The sequence below is a fragment of the Aythya marila genome (assembly GCF_965140915.1).
Source record: "Aythya marila genome assembly, chromosome: 1".
Lineage (NCBI taxonomy): Eukaryota > Metazoa > Chordata > Aves > Anseriformes > Anatidae > Aythya > Aythya marila.
In genome coordinates this window covers 78,524,461-78,550,562 of record NC_139042.1, presented here as the reverse complement: position 1 = coordinate 78,550,562, position 26,102 = coordinate 78,524,461, and the positions used below count along the sequence as shown (strand labels likewise).

The 26,102-nt window shown below is 39.5% G+C and overlaps 1 protein-coding gene across 5 annotated transcripts in view; it reads left to right on the top strand.

Annotated features, from left to right (window-relative positions):
* Nucleotides 1-26,102, top strand: part of GPM6B (glycoprotein M6B) — a gene marked incomplete at both ends in the record, with an annotated part of 109,654 nt that overhangs the window by 2,096 nt on the left and 81,456 nt on the right. Inside the window, one exon of one of the 5 annotated variants that reach the window (XM_082784587.1) lies at nt 6,294-6,387. The exons of the other annotated variants lie outside the window; for them this stretch is intronic. Within the exon in view, the coding sequence (XP_082640713.1) occupies nt 6,369-6,387 (19 nt within the window). The remainder of the gene's footprint in view (nt 1-6,293; nt 6,388-26,102) is intronic. 5 annotated transcript variants of the gene reach the window in all.

Here is a 26,102-nt window from a genome sequence, read left to right as displayed (position 1 = left end):
AGTTTCATCACTTTTCTTCTTTGTGCTTCACCAAACTGTTGATTTCAAGTAAGAAGAGTGGTTGGAGCAGAGTGGGTACATACGCTGTGTTTAGTTGTTTTTGTTTTTCCAAGTTGCTGAAGCAAACACTGTGTGTGAACGGGGGGTGAAACAGTGCCCATCTTCATATGGGTGTGCACAGGTGTTGTGAGCAACCACTGCCCTGCAGCGCCCACTGACCTCAGGAGGTTTAGATATTCCCCTGGCCAGGGTTTCTCCTTATAAACAGCTGGGGGCAAATCCTGAAAGAAAACCAGCCCTCTTTTTTTTCTGTTCAGCTGTATGCTTTGTCCAGGCAGGAGCTGAAATCTTTTGTGAATCACAGTAATAGTAAAATCCGATTAGTATCGGTCATTAAGGGTGGCTAGATTTCAATTGCAAAGTCTTGTCGTCCATATTCTATTAAATCTTGCACCTCTTAATTAGGAACAAGGTTAAATATATTAAAAAAAAAAAAAAAAAGTTGTTATTAAGTTTATCTTCTCTTAAAACCTGTGAAGTTGCGTGGTTTTTTTTTTTTTTTTTTTTTTTTTTACTGCGGTCCTTTCCCTATCTCCGCAATGCTTGCTTAGGCTATTAACAAGTGCTTAAATTTGCCTTCTTGCTGTAATCTCTCTTGTCTGAGAAGGAGGAGGAGGAGAAAATGTTGTGCATTTCAGATATTTCCCAGTATCCTAAAAAATCTGTGGTTTCACCATGCTTACAGGTTCTCTCTCTTCCTAAGTGCGTGGTCTAGTAATATAGGAAATCTGCTGTCCCTGTGTGAATTATATGTCTGATAGATCTGGAAATGTTATGTTTTGGAAAAGCACACTGGGTTATAGATTTTTACCCACTGGAGAGCTGAACTGTGGAAGTGCTTTGATTATCTGTCATCTTCAGTATATTTCTATAATTTCTTAAACCGGTTGAAACCTGTACGTCACTTCCAGTGCTTTAAGTACTTTAAACATTTAATTAATTTTCTCAAGCAAGGTATCTTTTCTCAAGGTTGCTTCTGTGTGTCATTTTGCCATCATTTGATGAAGCATCATTTTCTACACGGTATTTGTTCAACAGCCTTTGTTTTTCAAGATTATTGCTATCTAAAGTCCTTGCTATCTCACAAAAAAAAAAAAAAATGAAGAAAGAGCAATGTATGCAGTGAAATTTCACTGGGGGAGACCTCCTCCAAGAACGTCTTAAATAGTTTGTAGAAACCATGGCATGTTTAACTATCATGTTTAATTCATCACGCAGTTATTCCTGCTGAAATTTCCAGGTTTCTCTTATGGTTCCTCCACTTTCGCATCCTGCTGGATGTGCTGTTAACCCTGTCTAAATGCAAATGCACCTGGTGCCCATGACTGTATCTGTCTCATCTTAAAGGCTGTATGGGTATAGGAGTGATGGAAATCAAAACAGGTGAGTTTGGGTTTGAGCTGTGGTAAGCAAACCTAAGGAAAGAGTGTAATCTCCAGGTGGCAGCAAGGACATAAAAGATGTTGTGTTAAATGAATGGGTCACAGCTGAACCTGTTGGTCTCTGTACAGATGCAGAAACCTGTGTAGAGAACATTACTGTGTAAATACCCAACATGGGTAAAGGACAAAACAAGGGCAATGGAGTGTTAAGGTGGCCTTATCCAGTTTATACTCAATGGAGCATGTAACCTGGAGGAAGGTGACTCCAAGTGGCAGTGCCAGCGATGGATCCAAGCCTCATGGACCTCTCCATGCTTTTCTTCTGCAGTTAGGTGTGAGCATCTGGGCCTAGCTGTACCCTTTGCAATTCCCTGCTACCCATCCCCTATGAGCACAGCAAAGAGCAGTGGGGTACAAGGAAAGGTTCAGCATAACAGGTAGCACTGTATGCAATATTTAGTCCTCACTGTTCTGCAGCTTTCTATTGCTGCTCTGCTTTGGTGCTTTGGCAGTCTCCTTCTCCACAATTACTTGTCTCTTGGGTTTTAGGCTCAAAAGCTTGCATATGGAGCCTTGGCTTGGGAAACACTTGCAAGCAATGAAAAGAACTATGACAATTCAAGATCTTTTGTTCTCCATGTTTTTCGAGCTCTTTGATTAACAGCAACTTCAAAATGTGAATGGAGCTTATGTTTCATTAATAGAAAGATGTGCCTGACAGAGCCATCGAGTGATGCAAAACGGTACTTTGCTGTGTGCCGTTTGTGTGTGTGTTTGCTTTATGCTTTGATATCTGAACACGTGTGATGCTTGGAAACTTTAACCTAGAGGAATACATAAAGAAAACAACTTTCCAGGAGTGTGTTTGTACTTCGTGTTTGTTTTTTCTTTTTGCCTGGAGTGGAAAAATTTTGGAAAGGACTGTGATTCACAGGCAGTGAGAACATGGGTCATGAAAACTGAACTTACTGAAGACACAAACTTATTTGGAGTATCCAGTTTAAGACACAACACTCATAACTTTGTGTTTTTTATTAAGAGCACAGAAATCATTGCATGTTGCAGCCTCAAAATCTGTCTTCATACATGTTCCTTTGGTGCCAGTGAAAGCAAGAGTTTTGCCCAGGTTGAAGCCATACACATAAGTGGAGAGTAGGATTGCACTGATGGCAAATGGGGCAATCTTACTCTTGTACTGTAAGTGACTTAGGAAGGCGAGCAGCTAGCTTGCCTTTCGGATGCCGGTTTGTGAACTGGTGGTTAGGGAGGACACCTGGTGTTAAGAATACAGCTGGCCTAGAGTCTATGGAGATCTGTGAAACAGAGTAAGTGATGGGATTCCAGCCAGAGGAGGATTATGTTTTGAGTAGTGTGCTGTTTTTCTTAATATTGGAAACATATATTTGAGCTTATCAGTGTTTCTGCTGGGCTGGAGCTGCGGAGCATGTTGCTGATGGCTAACCGGGGAAGAATCTGCCTTCCTCCCTCTTCCAAGCTAACTTGGGCTCTCCAATAGCTGTTTCTCACTCTACCTTGTAATCTGCATTTTTGTCAGCTTGCGCGCTAGGAAATTCTTTGAGACGTCTAATCCTGTGATACATGGAGCGTGCACAAGCAAAACTGTGGGCAGGCATCAGCATTGCTTGTGCGTGATCTGTGCCCTGCGAGGCTGCCAAGGGTGGGAGTGGTGGTGTGGAAACTTGGTTTCTCTGTGAGAGAGAGGTTTCGCACTGAGATTTTAAACTCTCCGGGTTTATATGAGTTTTGCTTTATGGTGCAACACAAGTATTTTACAACCAAAGAGCTATAAAACGTTTTTAAAAAATAAATAAATAAGTTGACTTTGGTCAACTCAAGATGTCTTCTTAAAGCTGCTTAAATACTAAATTCTAGGAACCTCACTAGGGGTTTGCTGCAAGGAAGTCCCAAATACATCACGCCTGCAAATGCCGTGCAAGTCTGAATTAGTGCAGAGGTCTGGCTGGATCTTCAATACTTTATATCAAGTTTTTTTTTTTTGTTTAAGGAAAAACTTTTCAAAGGTTTAAAATGATTGTTGTTTGTGTATAGTCTTATGCTTTAGCTGCCAGAACTGTGTTGACATAAATGTCATGTGCTTCCCCAAACAAAAGTGTAAAAAACGTTGTTGTATTTGCTAGGAACACAGCTGAAAATAAGTTTGCCACATGGAACTTCCCTTGTGGGAAATCAAATGATTTTCTTGAGCTGCTTAGGCATGCGTTACAAAAAATAAAAAAATTAGTCAGGAGTAAAGAGAACTGACTAGTGGGAGTATGTGAAGCTGAGAACTCCTGATGCAGGCACAGGGATCTGCTCCAGCACATCTGTCAAGAGCCCACGATTTGCAAGGTGGCCCAAACAACAACACTTCCTACAACATCTGCTCCAGCTCTGTGATGAGGGCTGGTGTAAAAAAAACAAAAAAAAAACAAAAAAAAAAAACAAACAGGACTCTTGAAATCTCTGAGATATTTGTCATACCTTGCCAGGGGAATATAACAGAGCCTGTTGCATAATCTGTTATTGCCTGCCCACCAGCCAATGAAGTTCCTGGGTCCTAAGCTGACAAATGTTCCATTAAAGCAGAGTTTGATGTAAGCAAGTATGAGAAGGCTTTGTGATACTGGACTGATTTGGCCAGTGCTAGTAATTATTTCCCTGATGTAGTGTATGCCTTCATAGATGCTTCTTCCATTCCAGACTGAAATTAAAGTGGCAATTTCTCATGCTCAGTAATTGTACAATGAAAGCCCCACATTTCAGATATTCCTTTAAGTTTCTAGGCACTAATGACTTGGCATGAAAAATAGCCAGGAAAGTAATTCTGCTTTTATAGCCTGTTATTATTAGTTCTCACTTAAAATTATTTTTAAAAAGTTTGAAAATACCCATTTTTCTTCTCAGCCTTGAGTTGCAAAAAGCATATAATAGATACTTAGTCTTTAATCACCTTCTCAAATTTTTCTATGAGATTTTCTGGTATTGTCTGCCACTTACACTTGCAAAGCCATGTGTGAGAAAGTGTGGTAATCTATGACATATTCAATTCCTCTCATTCCTTATTGGAAATCTGGGAGAGGAAGAAAAGAATCAGGAAGGAGAGGAGCCACTAGGAAATGCTAATATTTTAGAGTAGCCATGACAGACTGAAGGTAACTATTTGGAGAGTGGGTGGAAATGAAAGAAAATGCAAATGAGATAGCAGCTTTATCAAGACTGGAATGATTTGAGCTTGTAACAGTCAGATGTCACTAAAATGATTTTTTTTTTTTCCTTGTAAACATTTATCTTTGTATTTTCAGAGGTTTCCCATGACTGCTATCCTACAAAGTTCTACGTGTTTCCCCCATTACAGTCAGCTCCCCAGTGTGGCTTAGGTTCTTCGGATCATCCTCGCAAAGGGGAAATGTTGGATCTCATGGCCAAACCTTGTTCTGCTCTCCTTCGTATCTGCTCCCTGTGAGGTTTTGTGAGCAGGGGTATGTAGGTAAATAGGTAGTTCTCTGTCCCCATTATTCCTACTTTTTTTTTTTTTTTAATAAGTAGTCTTAAATTTTCTTTTTCTGAAGACCATTGGTTTTGTTCGCTTTCACTTCTGGCTCGTATTCATCCCTTAGTTGCTATGTGAGTGGGTATATCCCCTTGTGTAATTCTGTGGTTTTGTTTTCCTCACCATTTTTCCTTGTATAGTGGCAGGTTTTATCTTATCCATCTCCTCCTGCTTTTGGACAGTTTGGGGTTGACATTTGATCCTCTATTGAATGCACTCTTGGCCAAGAGCAAAGTAAGTGATGTACCCATCTTAGAGAAAGAGAACAGTGGGAAAGCTTGGAGAAACAGCTTTAAAATAAACAGAAAGTGGGGAGATGCCCTATTAAAGCAAAACAAAGTGAATTCCTGGAGGGAAGTTGAATTAGGTGATCTTTAAGGTCCCTTCCAATACAAACCATTGTATGATTCTGTGAAGACTTGGCCTTCTGTTATCACAGTAACTGGAGGGCATGGTACATGTAGAATATTAAGTGTTGTTGTCAAGGCTAATGGGGATGTCCCAGCTGCTGTTAAAGCATGGTGTATAAATGTGTTAATTACTGTATGTTTAATCTTTTCTGTTCTTGTAAGAATCTACAAAGAAAATGGATCAGGGAAGTACCAGTGTAGTTACAGTCACCACTATCTGTTTCTTCCCCTGACAAAATGCTTTTAGTTGATAAATCTTTTTTTCTTTTATCTTTTTTTTTTTTTTCATCATGCTTTATTGGTTGCTCTCAGATTGCTATTTCTTGTTTGTAGAATCACCAAACTGATTAGTATGCTGGCCATAGGATGGCAATTGACTTTCTGAAGCTCGTCTGCCCCCTTAGAATAAATTCTGTTCAAATGGGTTGGAGAACTAGGAACATACTTTCTTCTTCAATGTCATTGTTACAGTTTAACTGAGGGATGAAAATGGAAATAAAACCTGAGTTTCTATCAAAAAAAAAAAAAAAAAAAAAAAACAACCACCAGTTTTCTGGGAACATGGTATCTCTGGTTATTTTTCCTCTGGTGTGCTAAATAGGTCCTTGTGCAAAACTCCTGGGGAGGCTCCTATGTGGACTTCATAAGATGATGCAGAAGAGGAGAAGTAGTTACCAGCCACACCATGAGTTCCTTCTTCTTTCTTGTGGTATAATACAGGTTTGTGGATTCAAAATATGCCATTATGCCTGCTTAAGTTCCCAAGCACTATAATCCTTCTTAAAATACTTGATCCTTAACCCTTCGTTTTTTTAGGGAAGAGGCTGATAAGATCAGTAAGAGGAAAACATGCCTTTTTCCTTTTGTCAGGAAAAGTGTGACTGCTGTGCCTGCTTTCCACGTGGTCAGTAGCCTGTCATCTTCTGTGTCTGTGAAATATCCCTTATGTTATGGCACGTACCTTGTAAGTAAAGTGTTTTCTGTTGCCTTGCTCAGAAAATATGTCAAACTTTTCATTGCATATGCTTCTTTGCTCCAACACTTGTGCTTTGCATTTGCATCAGGTTATTAGATCTGTATGGAGAATGATTTTTCTTTTCCTCACACAAATTTAAACACAGGAGAGAAACGATTACATTTATTTGCAATTTTGATAGTATTTTCTTGTGTCAGGCTAAATTACTGACATCAAAGAAGTATCCCAAAATGCAATCAATCCTGAACTGCTATGTGGTCACAAAGACATTCAGGATTTGGCTCATTGGCACTCCAATGACTTCTGTAGCCATGAATGGACTTGTGCTAGGAGCCTTCATCCTCTGCTGGCAGACATGGCCAGAGCTGTGATGCTCAAAGCCTTCAGGCTTGACAGCTGCTGTGTGCCTCCCTTTGTCCTGCAGGGGACAGCTGGGAGGAGCACCCTGCTGATGACAGCCTGCATCCCAGGGCACTCAGGACCTACCGTGCTGGTGCTTCCTGCCAGGAGATACTGGCAATTAATTTCAAATCCTTCCCCTATGTCATCAGGGCTTTTAAAGAGCTTTTGCACTTATCTCCAAAACCGCCTTTCTTCCTTGACCATGACCTGCCAAGACAGCTGTGTTTCTCTTAAGCACTGGAGTTAATAATACAGAATACGAAGGTTGAGATGAGAGCAGGATTACAGCCCTCCTTAGCTGTGTACCCACTGCCAGCATCCCTGGGAGTGTGGGAGACCAGAGTGAGCAGGAGCTTTTGAGGCTGCTGAACAAAGCATAAGACACGTTGGGCGTCTTTGATCATTTACACAATGGTGGTTTTTTTGAGGATGCTGCTGCTATATATCCTTTCTGGGCTGACTGTTAAACAAGGCTAGCTTTTCCCTTACCTGATGTCTGCTTTTTGCCTATTATTACCCAGATGCAGTGGAAAGGGCATTTTTTTCAGTAACACTACGTAAAATGGTTTCCCCTTGTGTTGTGCACACTGCTGACATACATTGCTTTTATAGTAAGCCCACCAGAGCAGGTGGCTTTGCATTTGAAGGCAATCACAACACCCCTATATCCAGTAGAGCAAAAGTTACTTGGTGTGGATGTCTGATAGTGCGCTGCCTGGGCTGCATAGCTTTTTCCTATCGTGGTTCATGCAATAACCGTGAACATGCCTCTGTTCATGTGACCTTAACAGCCAATTTAACTCGATCTCTCATACATGAGCACACAGACTTTTTCATTTCCAGCTTTGTTGCATGTTTGGGATCTCAGTCTCCTGCTGTCTCTCTTTTCATGAAGCTGTGTATGGGCTTACCTGCAGCATATATGGTAGGAGTTTGCACTGTGAAATAACTTCCAAAACATGAACCTCAGCAGCCATTTCCCTAGGAGGCATGTGGATGAGGCAGTGCTGCAGTGCCAGAGAGCTTTACCACTGTCTTTTCTTTCCCTCATAGCTATGGTGACCCTCAATGTGAGACCAGGAATGTAAAAGCTGGAGATGATTTAAGGAAATGTGCAGCACTACATACTAATTAATTCAAGTCATGATGCTCATAGGATCAGCACAGCAGCTTCCTGCCTCCCAAGCAGTTGTTGTGTTTCTGATGTGAACCCCTTTGGCTAATGCCAGGAAAGAACTGCATGTTAATTAAAATTAACCTGAACAGCTTTAGAAGAGCCTAGTTTGAATTAGGGCATGATTATTGACTCTGGCAGTATTTTCCTTTGCAAAGTCTTTTCCTTCCCTTCTGTGCCACCTCCCAAAGTGCTCAGTAGCATCCACTGGGGAGTGCCTGTTCAGGTGCTGGCTGAAACCACCGCTCTCTGTAGAGGCAGTAAGGGTTTGGCCAACACGTGCCACACACCATGGTGGGATGCTGTCTGAGATGAGGAGCCAGCTGCAGGCTTGCTCATGGTGACCGCTGTTTTACATAAGCCAAACTCCAGAAAACAAGGAGTGAAAAGGTAACATAGCTGTACTGAGCACTGTTCACCTTTTGGTCATCTGAAATATTTAGGTAACTAGGCTAAGACCACTTGGAGTTATCACATTAAAGTTCTTTGGGCTTTGAGGGCCTTGCTTTCTGTACATGTATGTAGCAGCTTCAGGAAAAAGCAGGAGACTGAGCTTGAATCTCAAACTGCAGCAGCTCTGAATGTTCAGAGCCTCTTGATCATGGTTTTCTTTCATGTGACCTAGATGATGTGCCTATGTTTTCTTTATATGTAGATGACACCATTTAAAAACATATCTTCAAGCTCTCTTTGTGGGCTGGTAAACTGCAACCATGGGTTTTCATCAGAAAACTGCAGTAAAGCATTTTAAAAACATGTTTTGCAGAAGGTTGTCTTGTCACTAGGCCACAACTAGCAAGACATATCAAGGTCTGTCATGCTAAAGCTGTGCTGCATGTTTTCCAAGGCATTTTTCTGTCTGGTTCTACTGGAAGCTGCTGAAAAGTTTTTTCCCGTATTCTTCTCTGGGACAGTGCCTGGATGCCCTCATGGCCCTGCCTTGTGCTGTTGTGCTGTACAGGGGTGTGGTAAGGTCCTCCATATGTGTGCCTTCTGGTGATGGAGCAAATAGTCTTCTTTTTCCACCATTGTCTGTTTTCATAGCATTTAAGAAGCTGGTGTTGGCAGAAGAACAAAAAACAGTAGGAAACTTTGTTGTTGTTGTTGTTAATCCAGACAGGCAGGATACTTATGTTAGAAAGATCTTTCTCTGCTAAGAAATTGAACTGTCTTTTGTGGAAAAAATGTTTGAAATGTACATTGTGGTATAACTTTTTCCCCTCTGAGAGAATTGTCTCTGCAGTGAAATGAAACCAATCTTAGTTTCAAGACTCATATTGGATATTCCCCTGTCTTGGGAGCTATTGGAAAGGAAAGCAAACGTGAGTTGCAGCGGTGTTATGGTTTAGACTGTTTTTTTTTGTTTTTTTTTTTCTGTTTATTTTTGTGGGTTTTTTTGTTTGTTATTTTTATTATTATTTTCTTTTTGTTGTTGTTTTGTTGCTTTTTCCTGGTTTCTTCCTCTGAAATTCTAACTTATTTTGGAAAGGAAGACAAATTAGAGGTTACTAAGCATAATTTTATTCACTCCTGTAAAATGGAGTGTTGATAATCTATAAACATGCCTGTCCCTTTTTCCTTTTTGAGAATAGCTTTTCTGGAAGATATCATTAATCTCTACTCCCCATGAGATGCCTCACACTACTAGAGGGTCTGCCCTGTTGTCTCCTTGCCTTCTATGCAGGAGGCTGATTAGCATCCTTCCATAGGGCTGTGGGCGTGTTGTTCTTAAGCACCACAAAATCTTCAGTGTCTGTTCTAGCTCCTATCCAGCCATTGTCTGTTGTAGTCCTTGAATACTCAAAAATCACAAGACACACTATTTTGGAGGCATTTGTTTACTGTTTCATTTCTGAGCACTTAGTGGCTGGTACTTATTTTTAATTTTCCCTCTTCCAAGTTTATTTTTTTCTTTTTCAAAACAAAAGTTGCAGTTTGCAGTTTTTTCTGCTTGCTTTAGGTCTTAAGGGCAGCACTAGACCTTGGTGAACACGGTGATGGCATTGCAAGAGGCTGTTCAACTGCAGCTGGCACACCTCTCTTCCGAGGTGATGCTAGTACCTTTGCACTCGCTTTGCTAGAGGGGAGGGGAAAAAAAAAAAAAAAAAGAAAGAAAAAAGAAAAAGGCAGGCTAAATCTGCTCCACACCACCTGCTGCTTCCAATTTTACACTGCTATCTTTGGTATATGTCCTGTTGCAGGTCCATAAGAAACCTCAAACCCTAGGCAAACCTTGAGCTTTTAACACACATGAAAGACCTGTGTTTTAAGGGAGCACATCAGAAATGAAACTGTGAATGAAATGGAGATCATCTTTTTGGTAGGTGATGCCTATCTGGGTAGACTTAGAAGAAAAGTGTCTCCTAATGTCACAAGGATCCAACGTTTTCAGTTCTCCAAATACTCTGTGCTTCTTCCCTGCCTTTTCCTTGTAGAGAAATAAGCTGTAAATTTATTTATGGTGTTTGAGTGTCTGTCTGATGCTTCCATGCATTCCCAGTTCAGTCCCTAAAGAGACTCCATTAACTGCTGTCCTTTTTACAAATGTTTAATTAAAAACAATAAATTTGAGGGTGGGGGAGCAGGGAGTTTCACAGAAGTGTCGTTAAGGAAATCCTTGCAAAACTGACGTAAGTGTCATAATTTTTTGTTGTGCAAGCTCTGCATGTTTCAGGCAGCCTTTGCCATAACAGAGTAGTTAGGAAGCAGTGGTTAATGGGTCAGACAGGCCCAGGGGGCTGAACGGGGTTTCGCTCAGCCGAATGTTAGTGCTTGTTAATCAACGCCGAGTTCTGTGTACAGCGCTCTTTTCCTTCCCCAAAGCCACAATGAACCAAAAACGGGTGTTCAGCTGGGTCACACACAGCATCTGTCCTTGACTGAGACAGTTCAGGAGCTTCTTCCCTCGCCTACCCACCACTGGGGCCTACTGTGGGCAGCTCCTCTTGCAGGCCTGCCTGCAGGCCCCAGCTCCCTATGGAAGGAAGGGTAGCATTCCCTCCCTTTCTCCTGAAGCCTTTTTAAGATGAGGTACAAAGGTCTGATAAAGCCCCGTCCCTAGAACTGGATGTGCAATTAATTTGTAGTGCTGTGAAATAATTGCAGAGATCTCTTTCTCTCTGCACAACTTCCGTAGGTGTTAGACTTGCTCGCATTAACGAATTGTCTTTTCAAATCTTGCTGCTGCCACCTGCTCAGTCCCTCGTAAATGTAATTAACATGGTGGTAGAAATGCTGGAGGCTATGGATTCTCAACTCTAAATGGCTTATATATTCCCTACCATAGGCAGTGTGTTAATTGGGCTATCCTGGTAAGTTTCAATTTGCCTTGATATAGGGTTTTTCTTTTTCTTTTTTTTTATTTTTTTCCCTTGGACAATAATCTCCATGCATGCCAATTTCATAAAAAAAAAAAAAAAAAAAAAAAAAGTATTTCAGTAAAAGAGCCTCAGTGGACATCTAATGCAGGCATCTTTAATTTGAGGATTTTGCATTTAGCTAAATGTCTTCCAATTAATAAACGCAAAGCAGTCTGAGCCAATGGTGTATTTAAAGCTAAAAATTAACCATGATTTACTAGATACTTATTAGTGGCTGCTGTAAAGGAACCTAAGAGCAAAAAATGGCAATTTTCTTATGTTCTGAAGCAGTTCATTCAGCTATCTTCTATTAGAGGAAATAAGAGGACCTAGATCCAGGTGATGTTGCCTTCATGTTGCAAAAAAAAAACAAGAGAGGTAACTTATTTTTGCTTTGTTTTAGGCAGAGAGCTTTAAAAAATAAAAGCAGTAATTGTTTTTAGAGGGTTGTTGTCCACTAAAAGTTACTTTAGGGGATGACATTCTCCTGAAACTTCCAATACAAGTTGTTTTAAACATAATGGTGAGTGCTCTAAAGGAGACAAGTTGGCTCTGGAGATCTTGGAAGCACTGCGTCTTCTCACAGTGCTCCAAGTTGACTTCTCCTTCCCTTGTTACATGGCAGGCTGCAGGGAGAGGCAGTGGGTGCAAATGGAAGTGTGAAGTGACTATTTGAAAAAATAGGCTAAAATGAGAAACCAAATGGACTTTTACTTACGTAACTAATCCTCAGACTTTGTGTCTAGTGGTACAGTTTTTTAGTAGCACATACTTGTTAACAAGGTTTTATCCCTGTTCAGAAATGTTTTAAGATGTTCTCTTCTCCTTAGACACACCAAGCAGCAGCCTCATGTTCTTGGCTGTAGAACATTTAAGTAGCTTGACCCCATATGTGACTGGTGTCTGTATGTGTGTGCTTGTATTAAAAAGAAACTTAGGAAAATACACATGCACAGCATGCATAATTTAGCCAATTTGACACTTTGCAGCAGTTGCAAATTACAGTTGTAAATGCTTGCTTTAACAGACAGGAAAACTCATATTTTGTATTAGACTTAGAACTGAAAGAAAATGGTTTGGAATGATTCATAAAACATGTCTCGGAGTGTTTTTGTTTTGGCTGTCCCATTCCATTAAAGACCAAATAAAATATTTCTTTAGCTTCATCTTTCAGGTAAGTGGTTACAGAAACATGCATTACAATAATCAAAAGTGGTTGCTTTTTTTTCTTCTGGATTATCATATATTAAGATCTACAACACATTTTTCATGCTACGAGCACAATCTTGGAAATTGTGATTGGAGATCACTCCTATGGCAGGAGATGGTTCTCGTGGAAATGATGCACACTGCAACGTGGATTCAAGAGGTTAATGATATGTATAGAAATAACACATGAAAGCATGATTACTGGCTTCTAACATGATTTGGGCTAGCAAGGGGCTAATATGCATAGAAGCTTTGAGTTGGAACTCTGTTTTTCAGAGCAACACAAACTTTCTATTTGCAACTCTGTTATCACTTTTTCATTTAGCAATCAAAATCATTGTAATAAGTAAAGATCTGTTCTGTAGTGGAGATTGTAATATAAATGATGTTCTTTTGTAATTGTAAGTATCACTGCAAAAGGTATACTGTTTCACAGTTACAAAATAAACTATATATGCTTATACTTACTGGAAAACAGTGCTTCTCCTAGAATCATGAGTTGTTCTGAAGCGATAGATTAATCTCCAGAACTACAGGGGAACATGGCAGCTTTACTTCTCTGAGTTGCGTTTTTTAGTCTTCATTACTGAAAAATTAACAGGCATTTGGGATTTTCTTTACATTTTTATTGAAGTGCTCACAACTACTTTGTATATAGCCTTCCGAGGTGATTGGTCTTGGTAGACAGCTCCCCTTAAACGTACACTTAGCACTATGAAGTCATGCTTTCATACACACAGTATTTCAAAACTGTGTTATATTGTCCGTAAACTTTCATCTCTAAAATGCTGAATCTCCTTTAGATATAGGTGTGCATAAACCTACATGTAGCAGCTAGGTGGCAGAAACTGTGCCTTTTTAAAATAGTGGTACTATAAATGCAGGAGTGTTGCTTTGCAGTGATTGCTCAGTTTCTTCAAAAGAAGGATTTTTTGATACAAAATGTGTCCTTTGAGAAGAGAAAAGCAAATAACTGTCTTCTGTTTTATTGGTGACATCTTTTTGCTAGGTGCCTAAGTGGTCAGAAATATCTTCTGTTGCATGCCTACTTTCTAGGTATCCTCTGTTTAAAATATAAATAGCACATCTGACAGATATCACTTTATACTTCTGCCACTGTGGCTTCTTTACTGTCATGTCATTTACCTGTCAGACTCTTGTATAACTAAATATGTATATCAAATAAACTACTCATGTGAAAGAAGGTTTGGTTTGTGAGTGTACCTGTACAGAACAGAAGCTAAGGGTATGAAAAGCTGGGAGTAGGGACTGTTCATGGTTTTCTATCTCACTTATCAGAGCTGAAGCTCACCCTAATTGTGTGGCCTAGTCCTCTTAGTTTCAGCAATTATAGGACAAAATATGGAGAAAACACTTATTTTAAGATATGCTACTGCTTCACAAAGAATGCCTTATCATTTAAAAGGAAAACTACCTAAAACAGAAATGCAAGTAGTAATGAACACTACACCCAACTAGGAAATTTTCTAACTTTGGATGACAATGGCAATTTCATGCAGTTGGTTGTCCTTTGCTGGGCACTGGTCACAGGCAAAGGTGGTAAGCAGTTTTGGTGCTCTGCTTGAAATTCTCTGACCTTCCAGTCCCTTCTGTTTGGTATCTGCTGCAGTTGGGGTAAGAAGCCAGAGAGGACTTAAGCTCCCCTTTGCGTTTCTGAGCTTCAAGACAGAGCCACTGTTAGCGCTGGCAGCTCTAGGACTAAAGCATTAAGGCAGTGAGGGTGAAGCCCTTGCTTTTCTGGAAGAGTAAGGAGCGTCCTCAGGCTTCTTCAGTTGCTATCGTGCTGCTGATACCAAGAACATTCACATGCTTTGATTAAAGGAAGTGTTAGAAAACATCACAAAAGAAATAGTTTATGAAAAGTGGTGGGCCCCTCTTGCTGGGTTCTTCTTCTGCATAACACCTTGGGTTGGAAACATGTGAAAGGACTATTGCTGCTCAGCCTCCTGTTGTTGTGGCAGCTTCTCTTGTCTGAGCAGGCAGTCTTCAAGCTACCTGTGCTGTGTCAGCGGCATGAGAAGTACTTTTGAGTGCACCGTCTTATCAAAGTTACACAAGTTAATTTGTTTTAAGAAGAATGTAGCAGGCTTACTGAAGAAGAAGCAGGTTATTTTGTGTGATAAGTTGGGAAGTAAATGCTGTGTTACAAAACAGGGTGTTTAAGAAAAGGCTTGAGAAGGGAGAACTTACTGTCCTCTCATTAAAAAAACACTATACAACAGCTCTCTTAACTCTTGATTTACCAAAAAAAAAAAAAAAAGAATCCTTAATGACCAACTCTGTGGGACTTTGGAACATACAATCTGGAGGACAGTTCATTTGTTATGATGTTTAGACTTCACTAAACATTACAATGTAATTTTATTAGACTCAGAAGACAAATTTTAAATTGTCAAGTGCATGGTGTCCTAAAATGTAATGGAAGGGATCAGTGGGTCCCCATGCCTGTATTGAGCATTGACAAACACAAGTCATATATAGCAGCTGGATAATTTGTAGGGTTACTGTAAAGCCCCTTCAGTCACTCTAGCTTTTTAATGTCAATTTTGTGTATTTTAGCCAGAGCCATCATTGTGCATTTGACTATAGAAAGTGCAGTCAGATAAAAATGTTTGTGAGAGCCTTCCCAAATGCATTTTTACAGGAGCAAGCATATTAACTTAGCAAAATGCTAAGTTGTTCGTTAAGGCAATATGTTGTAGTGGCAAATGCCAAGTAATTTACGTGAATTTTCAGTCATGTGTACTTGTTTCTTGGCTTAGTGGCTTTGCGCAAATGGGTTGAATACTTTCATTTCACTTTTGTTTCATTGGCTTATGTATTTGGGATACTTAAAGGGTAATTATTATCTTCAAAGTGCTGTCGTGCCTAAGTGGAGGGTGGAGCTGAAGAGGTTTATTTATGGGAAAAGAAAAATGACTTAAAGTTGCAGGCTTCATTCATATTTGTTTTTAACATTGTCAATTACGGTGTGTTTTTAAACCCTCACATAGAGTAGTGCCTAAAAAGGCTCATAAATCCCCTCCCTTTAGTTTCTCCTCTTGCATTCATAAAGCAGAAAGTTGGAAGAAGAAGCAGGCTGTAGCTGAGGAGAGAGGCAATGCTTTGCCTTTCGGAAACCAATGTCAATTTTTTCCTGTGGTTTAGTTTCCTGCTCTCCTGGGCACGTTATCTTTTCTGCCTGTTTTCATGTAGATTTGTCTAAATACAAAGGAGAAAAAACCTTATCCTTTTTTCATCATTTAAAGAAAAATCAAAAGGAAAAAAAAAAAAAAGAAAACCCACTGCTGTTTCAGATTTGGAGCTGTCTGTGACTCTGCCATGCCTGGTGCTTCAGAAGGAAGAAATATGCCCTGGCTGCAATCCAGCCCATTACTGCTTTCTGTAATTTCACGGGTTGGCTAAATTGCACCTTATGCACCTTAATATGAATGGTGGAGGAACCTCTGCCCGTGTTATGTGGCAGAGAAAGGGCTGGCTGACAGTGTTTAGGCCTTTGAGAAGAGTAACCGCATTTCCTAGAGTTTGCATGCTTGAAGGGTCTTGAGTGGAGGAGCTCTGCTACTCTTCCTTGGCCCTGAGATGTGCGTTCCCTTCTTGCTTCATTTACACGTCATTGAACATGAATTCTTCCTTGTGATCTGCAAGTGAAGTTAGCTGTACTATTAGAGGTAATTAAAATAAGGCAAGCACCCCACATCTGGAACAAGGAAGGGGAACATCTGCCGCAAGCCCTTAGGAGATGCTAATCCCTTCATAACTGGGGGCTGCAGGAACGTGGCGGAAGAGGAGAGGGTGTGGACAGCAAGCAGAGGGATGGCGAATGAGATGGGAAGGGCTGTGCATGGGAAAAGTGGAAAGTCGTGGGAAAAGCAGCACTGCATGCATGTGAGTTTAAAATAAAAAAGAGGTCTCAATGGGAAGCAAGGTCAAATTTATTCTTTGGACCCTTTGGGCCCTGTCAGCACATATTGATGTATTCCCGCATACAACTTGCATAAATAGTTTAATATATTTTTATTTCTTTGGATGTCAGTAATTAGGTATCTAATACCAAATGAAGCATAAATTATCTGGAATTTAAACCTCTGTTGTGTCCATTACACAATTTAGTACTTGTTTCCACTCTTAAATTATTCTGAGCTGTGGTTTAATTCCATTTGCCCAAATCAGGCTATGTGGCAAATTATGGGAGAGAAAGTGTGTGTGACTCATTAAGAATTTAAGCACAAGTAATCTCTCTTTCTTTCTCTCTATCTCTAACTCAGTTCATGAAATAATCTCAATCTTATTTTCAGAGAGGCTAATCTATGTATTCAAACAGTTTCTCTCCTAAGAACCCTCTTCTCTAGCCACAGGTAATGGTTGCTTATGAAATAAGGGATTCATAGTCCAGACAAAAGGAATTTGGGACGCTTTGTCAATACTGCACATTTCTCAAGGACATGGGGCACAGTGTTTCGGGACAGATCCTGATATCCCTTCTTAATGAATGGTTTTCACTGCAGCAAGGTCCAAATCTAAACATTGAATGCAGCAGATCTGATAAAAGCAGCAGAATTTGACCCCTTTTTGGCTCGTACCGTGTCTGCTGTGAACTTCAGTGATGCTTTTTATGATGTTTGAGAGATAATCCTGTTTTTTTGCTGCTTGATTTATTTCTAACAACTCTGAAGGCCTATGAATATGGCATTTTCTAGAATGAAGTGCGCGTTTAGAGCGGGGGGAGGAGGGGGGGGTACTGTCAAGCTGTTTTTTGTCCTTTTGTTTTTAACCCTTCTTCCATAGAAGACACAGTGTCCTACAAACAGATAGAACAATGCTATATTCCATCTTAGTGCAGAATCACAAGCGGGATCTTTGGAATTAAATTTGGCGAATTGCCTGGATATGTTCAGTTTTTAACAAGCACCGCTTTGTACATTAGCACCCTACGCTTCCTCCCTCCCTCCTCCCAACTCTGCTACTGAAGAGAGGAGGAGAAACAAAAAAAAAAAAAAAAAAAAAAAAAAAAAAAAAGAATAAAAGCATCTGTTAGAGCAAAAAATGGGAAAGAAAGAAGGGTTGAAAAGAGGAGAAAAGATTTATTCCATAACAGCTGTCAAATTTGTCAAAAGATCTGGACATAATTTTTAAGTTAGTCACACTCCTGTGTATCTGATTACATATAACTTTTTATTTATTTATTTATTTACTTAACATTTGGTGTGATGTAAATGCAATGCTATTTTTTTGCAGGGAATGCAGCTCAATTTTCAGCAGAATGTTTGAATGCTTTTTTACCAGAACTTTGAACCTCTGCAGGAATATCGGAATATTTGTCACTGTCTAACACTTTCTTCTTTTTTTGTGTGTACATGATTGGAGACATGCCGCAGTGAAGGATATAGATTATTATTGAGCATGGTAGCTAAGTAAGGCTTTTTACATACTTTAAGGTACATGTTAAGACTGTATTATATTAATTGTTAATGTTTGTGCTGCTTTTCTTTTTTTTTTTTTTTTTTTTTCTTTTAATTTGCCAAAGGATAAATGGAAGTGTCAAGCTGAAAGGATTATTTTCCTTGAAATAGAGACCTGTGAAAATATATCATAGGACCTGAAAGCAGTAACCTTTGAGGAAAAGTACTGCCCTACTGTTGGCAAGATTGTCATTAACTTATTGATGAGTCAGCAGGCAAAGATTTCCTCCCCACCCCTTTGTATCCACTTTGTGGTTAGGTTAAAGAGTGTGATTGATTGCAAATCACCATTAAGGTACAGCAGCTCAGCTGGAAAGTGTTCATCTGCTACATGTAATGCAATGCATTGTTTCAGTTTATCTACAGAGCAAAATTTCTGATTTAGATGAGGTTATCTTCTTAAAATTAACTGTTATGCAGTGGCTGAACCCAGTGCTCTATTCCTAAGAGGAAGTAATCATGAATAAGCTAATGGTTTAATAAGAGAGGCAAATAAGTCCTCTCCAGCTGTGCCCTGCTGGTAGGGGCCTGGGTCACTGGGCAAAGCTGGAACTGAGAGGTGGAAAACTGAAGGCAATTCTTGTAATCCTCCTGAGCTGTAGGCAAAGCTATTTTGCAGCGGATATGTATCAGCTCAAACGTTTTAAATTTAGAGAGTGAAGGGAAATCCATAGTGAAGTAAATGGCCATAACACATTGCATGTGCTTCTGCGTTTGTGTTTTATTTTTGATCTGGGACTGAGACTCTGAAGCAAATCTCATTTATCCTCATGCACTGTGCTTAGGTTCAAGTCTCAGAGCAGTCCTGGAGTGCACGAACTGGATTCCTTTCAGATGAAATCGAACTGAAGCATGGGCTCCAGGAGGGCATCTATAAAGCTCCTGCTACTGGGGGCTGCTCTGTTCATGGGCTCAGACCAGAAATGCTTTGAAGTGACCTCCCCTCCTGTCCTCCTAGGAAGAAATATATGTTCTGTGGATACCCAGACCTCAGCAGCAGTTGTTTTTCCCTACAAGTCTGCTGCTATTGCTTTGCAAATTTATTTCTCAGTTGACTCTCCAGTAACCACTTAAAACATGTTGACTGAGGTATAGATAGACTTCTGACTGAATTTGCACATGTTTTTGCTAGGCACATGATATGCAGCTTTATTTTAAGAAGATGCATAATCTGTGAGTTTCTTAATTTATTAGAAGGTGAAGGATGAATATTTTTAAACAATAGATCAGTTTAAAGTCAGACTTTGTTTCAGTGAAGACCACGTCCTTCTAATGCACTTCACTGTTTTGAGTTGTTATTTGGCTAAAACAAGGTTAAATAAAACTGTGTGTCAAGCTTGCTGTAAAAAGGGAAGCATATGTGTAGCTAGTAAGTAGAAATATTTGCATCTGATCACTCTTGATTACATGTATGCTATATTTTAAACCTGCATGTGTTCTCCCACATGCTGCTAACAGTACACGCTTGTGTTGATGCAAGTCTTGATAAGATGGTGATGGAGCTGGTGCGCTTGTCCCTTCGCATGACCCTGCCCATCTCCAGGCAGGGTCAGCTTTAGGAAGGACCTCCTGGTCTGTAAAGATGAGGGCCAAGATGATGTTTTTCCAGGCCTAAATGATTGGGATAGTAAATGCACCAGGATGAGGTAAATGTTTAAACTTGTATTTCCCTGTGGTGGTTCAAGCCCCAAAAAAGCCATTTCAGTAGCCTCTAATTCTGTGCTTATCTAGTGACTGCCGCTATTCTGGTTTATCTGTCTTTGAAACATGACAGAAAGCATAAGCTACTTGTGTATATGCTATACATAATAATTGTGAAGATGCTATATCAGTGTAAGCCTCCATATAGGTTTTGAAAGCTCAGAAGTAGGTTTGCTTTTGAAGAATACTTAAGGAGGTCTTCCTTTTTTTTTTTTTTTTTTAATTTACTTTTATGGTACATCCCTGTCATTCACCCCCCTTCCCTCCTAACTAACACACAGCCCCCAAGCTGTGCCTGGGGAACTGACCAGGTTTTGGGGTAGTGCCAAGAAACCAGCATATGTGAAGTATGAACAGTCAGAAGACAAAAGGTATGCCACAAGGTAGTGAAGTTATTGCAGCGTACTTCCTGTTGGCTTTTAGCTGTTTGCCTTTCTGATTTGCTGCTATAGCGCTCTCTCTAAAATTTAGTTTGTAAGTGAGAGGTAAGGAAGAGGTAAAATGATGCGATACTAAAATGGTGGTGTTGAATACTAGAACAACTTCTGAGCTTTCAGAGGGACTACTCAATGTAGTATACTAAAAGGATACTTCATTATTTTCAGTCAAACTGATCATGTACCACAGCTTGCTACAGCCTGATAGGTAAAACCCCACATCTCTTTCTGGGGCTGATTAGAGCCACAACTGCTGCCCCAGTTCCTGGTCTGTGCTGGTTGTGTGCAACCAATTGACATAGCCCTAGGTGGCCATATCCTACATGAGCAAGTAGTGTGCCTTGTTAGGGTGGGATCTGTAGGAAGAAGCTGTTGTTAAGGTCCCAGTGTCCTTGCTGGGGGGACAGAGAGTTACTTCAAATTTTCTGTCATCCGAGCTTGAAAACTGAATTTAGTTATGTAGTTGGAGTGCATTAAATGTGCTCCTGGAGAACACTTTTGTTTTGTTTTATTTTGTTTTATTTTTTAATTTTATTAAAAAGAAATCCAGTTTCTTTGTACCAAGACTACGTTGCGATGTAGACCCAGGTATGGTAAAGGGGGATGGCTGGGAGGCTTGTGTCAGAAGGGCTCTTGTGATTTGAACTGCAATAATAATCTGTAGGGTTTGTTGTATAGGTGCACCCTAGCTGTTCAGTCCCTGTGTGTTTTTGTAAGAGGATGATAATCTTTTTTCTTGCGGAATTTAGCATTAGTGTTCCCTCACTATTAAATGTATTCCTGCAATTTCCCTAGCATTTTTTCAGTCTGTTTTTAACTGGATCATATCACTTTGGTTATAATTCAGATGGCATTGTCTGTCACGGCTAAACCGCAGCGCCGCCTTTGTCAAAACTTGGCGGCAGCTGTTCAACAGAGTGGTGTGAATGGTGTTTGAGTGTGCACATCTGGTCATTTTGGAACAGGTTTAGTACATTCCTTTCGGTGCTAGAGTTTAATTTGCAGCTGGAAAGCAGACCAGAGCTAAACTAAATTACTCAGCTTAAGATAAATGCTTTCTTTGTGACTGCTTTGTGAAAATAATTTATGGGAAGGTTATGTATCCTGCTATGTTTCTTCCCCTCTTTTTCCTCAACCGCCCTGAGACTAACATGCAGCACCTTGTGTGTTAGTTTTTGCATCTGCTGCTAAGTATATAATCATTACCTAAACTGAAGATACAGACCATATAATTAAAGCAATAAACTGGAATAGAAATGTGTGCTACAAAATCGCGTACCATTTAGCAGTTGTAGGAATTGAGAGGAATGAAAAACCAAACTTTTGCAGATAAGTACCAGCAACTTGTGTGTCATGCACTTCAGGAATGTTTTTGTAATCTGTTTCAGTGCTCATGAAATACAGCTATTTCAAACTAGTAAAAGGGACTTTCACTGGCTAAGAGAGCCAAAAATTGATTCTGGGCAAGCAAAATTAGACCGTTTCCCATAGAATTGCTCTTGAACGTGTTGTGATTAGTAAAGCCATCTTGCAGAGGGGGTGTACGTGAAGATAATTACTAATCTGGTTTAGACTTTAGTGGTGCTCGTACACAGCAAAGCTCAGTTTTCAGTACTCATGATAATAAACTGGAAGTACTTATTTTCCCTTATAGTCTCAGATCCTGATATTTCTTTCTAAGCAGCAAGCAGAGGAGAAATGGATGGTGTCTTTTCAACACAGTTGCATTTTTTTTTTTTTTACTCTGCTCAGCTGTTGACCTTGTCATCATTAGTATCTTTACATCTTCCTGTGCCTATGCATGAAGATCATAAGGAGGTACCTGTTTCCCTATTTGAACTTTCTAAATATGAAGTATCAAGGTAATTAATTTTTCTTTAATAAGGATTAACCCATATTAAGTTGTTTTGAAATCATTGTCAGCAGAAAGTATCATTTATTCTTGAAATTTGAGCAAAGAAATTTTATCATTGATAGTTACCTGTATTGTGGAGGTGAAAACACAAGCGTGTGCGCATGTATGCACACATTTTGACAAGGTGGAAAATGTCTTTTAGAATGAGTTGGACTTTTTTTCCTTCTTCAGCTCACAGTTGGCTGGTTGAGAATGTTTTTTGTCCTTCCTGTCCCCTGTCATTCCCTACCTGTTTTGTTGCTAGAACCAACTGGTGCAAACTGTTTACTTGTAACCATCAGTTTGCTGCTTTAGCGTTTCTCGGGACAATATGCACAAAATAAGTGATGTTTCCAGGAACAGTCAAAACTGATGCTAAAGCATTAAATGGAGAGATAGTGGGAAGTGTGGATGATGTAGTCTGCTAATTGCCACCTCATCTGAATTGTTGCACAATGGTATTATCACTCTTCATTTGGGATGCAGAAGGAGAGCTTACTGCCATTTATCTATAGTCTGATCTAAAAACCCTCTCAATTTCATTCTGCCTTCTAAAGTGGCTTTGAAAATAGCTGCTTTGGTTCCAGCAAAGTGGAAACCACCTAACTGTTTTCTCATTGTACCATTTGGAAGATGGACAGTTGAAGTGGAAACACCAGCATGCTTGTTTTGTGCTTCCATGAGCACAACAGATCAGGCGGTATCTTGAAGAAGCTACTACATATCTATCTGAATTTTCTCCAGTCAAGTATCACTGCACAGCAATCTCTTGACAAACTTTTTGTTAGTGGAAAAGTTATTTCTGTTGTGCAAGTGTTTTTCCTCCACCTCAATACAACATGAGTACATTCATAATTATAACTTTAGCATTATAAAGCTTACTTTATTTTTTGTCTTTATTGCTAACTTAAAAGTGATTAAAATACACTTTCTAAATAAATCACGGAAATTGAGTGATTCTAAATAAATTCCTCACACTTTGTAGGTTTCTTTTACAGCTCGTAATTAAAAATAGTAAATTCTTATTGTCCAGCAAGTTTGGTTTTGATCCAGATGCTGTCTTGGTGTACCTCAACTGTTTCTACATTTTAATTACATAATTATATATATTGTGTTTTTTGTTTGGTTGGTTTGGTTTGTTTTTTTTTTCTGTTACGGTAGAAGACTTTCAACAAGGGTGGTGGCTTTCACCAAGAGGTCAATGAGATGGAAGTTGTTGATGACCAACCCAAGTTGCAGGAAAAGAAGAGCAGGCCTTTGGGTGCTTTGTTATGGCTACTGCTTGTTCAGAACGGAACGTGTTGTTGCTTCTCCCATGTCCTCTATAGTGGAAGCACTAAAATATTCAAAGCAGATCAGTAATGACATGCTGCTCCTTGAGTTGCAACTTCTTTGTTATTGCTTGATTTTGGATTAAGAGGTCTGGAAAGCAAGTCCAGCAGAAATCAAGTGAAATGTTTAAGGGGCTGGTGTGTATGACAAGAGGCTGAGGGAAGGAAGAAGTCTGGGGTTGAGGGAGCAGATCTAATTTGCCAAATGATAATGAGGGAGTTGTAGAGAAGATGGAGACAAATACTTTTAGATGTGCACACCAAAGAACAGGAGGCAATTGTTATTTATTTTATTGGACATAAGGAGGAACAACTGCAATGAGAGTTGTTATGTGCTAGATGTTGCCCAGAGAAGTCGTGGAAGCTCTGTCCTTGGAGATTTTCAGCACTCAGCTGGGCAAGATCCTGAGCAACCTGGTCTAACTTTGAAAATAGCCTTGTTATGAACAGAAGATTGGACTAGTTCACCTCTAGCATTCCCTTTCAAGTGGAATTATTTTATGACTCTTAATTTGCACAGTTCAGAATGTATCTTTGTGTGTGTGTGTGTGTGGTCTTGTTTCCCCCTAGCTCCGTTTCTCACCCTGTGCTACAGGAAAATTAGATACGTACATGTAACTGTTGGAGAGAAAACCCTGACATGAAAAAGACTTGGTACGCTTGTTATCTGAGTTACTTGAGAAGGTCTTGTCAGACAACTGATCTTTCAAACTACTGCCCAGCTTAATGGGGAAACTTGTCTGTGATGTTTCATGACATAATTAGTTAAAAAGATGCAAGTCAGATATGAAATAGATATTTAATATCAGTGGAAACATGTTCCTATACCTGTTAGCAAGTTCTATGACATGACATGGTCACATACGTCACTTTTCTCAATATCCTCCTCAGAGGTGAAGACTCTGCAGTGAGTGGTCAGGTTTCAACTCTGATTCAATACCTTTTTATCCTCCCCTCCCCCTTACAAAATCATATAGTCCTGAAGCCTGTTACTTTTGTTGATGTCCAACATCTTCTGAGTACTTTATTGATGGAAGATTTAGTATGTGTGTCTGTTTGCACATTGTTTAATGAATTGGGCCGTTTTATGGGAATTCATGGATGAGTGTATGTGATCTCTGCATAATAGAAAGACCAAGCAACCTTAGAGGCTCTTTCATCCCAGGAGATGGAAGTGTCATAAGACAACACAAGACAATTTCCCTTGTTCACCTTGAAACAGCAAACATTTATTTTAAAGGGTTGATGAAATTTTAATCATGTCCCCGTAAAATAACCAGTGAAATAACTTGATTCATATGTTACTATCTTTGCTCAAGGATCAGATCACCATGTAAAGAAGCCAGTATAAATAATGTGGCCAGTTAATTATCCATTTTCTTCATCTTGAAAAAACAATCCGTTTAAGCTAAAGAATTTTTAGTTTTTGTCACTTTGAGCAATCAGTGACAATTTTGTGTTTCAATTAAAAACAAGAAGTAAAAATACCCCAACAGGATGCCTACTGCAGTGCTGCTCAGGAGTCAAGAAGGTTGGGAGCTGAGAAATTGTTACCCCTACTCAGTCACATACTTTTCCCTATAATCCTGGTGTACCAAGGATCTGTGGTAACTCAGTACCGTGCTCCCAAATATCACATACGTCAGTGCTCTAGTTCTCAATGCCACCTTTCTCTCTTTAAGCACATTAGCTATCTAATAAGGGGAGAGACCAGAGAGCTGTGGATGCACCCCAGTCCTCTGTGCTCAGTGGATGTTCTGTGTGTAACCCTACAAGTGCCCAACTCTACGATTACTTCCATGTACGAGTGCAAGTGTGCAACATAATCTCCTTTATAGGCACAAATAAAATGTTTAAAATTAATATTCAAATTATTCAATTAAAGGCAGTACAGATTTTAAAAGTGTTTCCTTAGACACTCATTTAAGTATTTTCTGATATTGAAGAGAGCCATGGAAATTCTGGAACTTTGATACTGGGTTTTAGCTCCTTGTAAAAGCGAGTCTTAAAATTTATCTGGTATTTTTGGGGCAATTTGTCATTGAAACTTAACCACTAATGTGGTTAAGGCTATTGTATTGTAGTTCATAACTGGAGTTTTCCTGAATGGAAAAATTGCTTCTAGAAAGTGTATGGCCGAATAGAGCAAATACATGTTCAATAGTTACATTTAGTATAGTTTCATTGGAGTGCAGCCAATACCAGTGAGTGGAAAGAATTGTATAATTCTTAAGAGATAGTGGAAAGATCTGGTCACTAATGAACTATAAAAGACTTTTAAAGATTGCTGGTATTATGTTTAAATTTTCTATTGCTTTCTATGACAGCTTTAAGGACACAGATGCCAAAAATCTGCGGATAAAAGCTGTTGCACATTATCCAGAGCATTATGGTACCATTTATTTAACTACTTAGTTAAACAAAGAAAAGCAACTTCTACAAAATTTCATTTTAAAGGATTAATGTACAGATGAGTATGAAGAGGGAAGAAAATAGCTTAGTTGTATGGTCCTTGAGTCGATTAAAACCAAAACAAAACAGTGTCATCAATCTTCCTGTGTACTGACTTGGAGAAATATTTGTTATGCTTTCCAAATATTGATCTTTATGACTGAACAACAAAATACCAAAGGAGGTTTTTTTTTTCAGTCACTGACCATCCGGTAAAAGATAAATGGATACCTGAAACTGGTGAAATAAATTTTATTCCCTT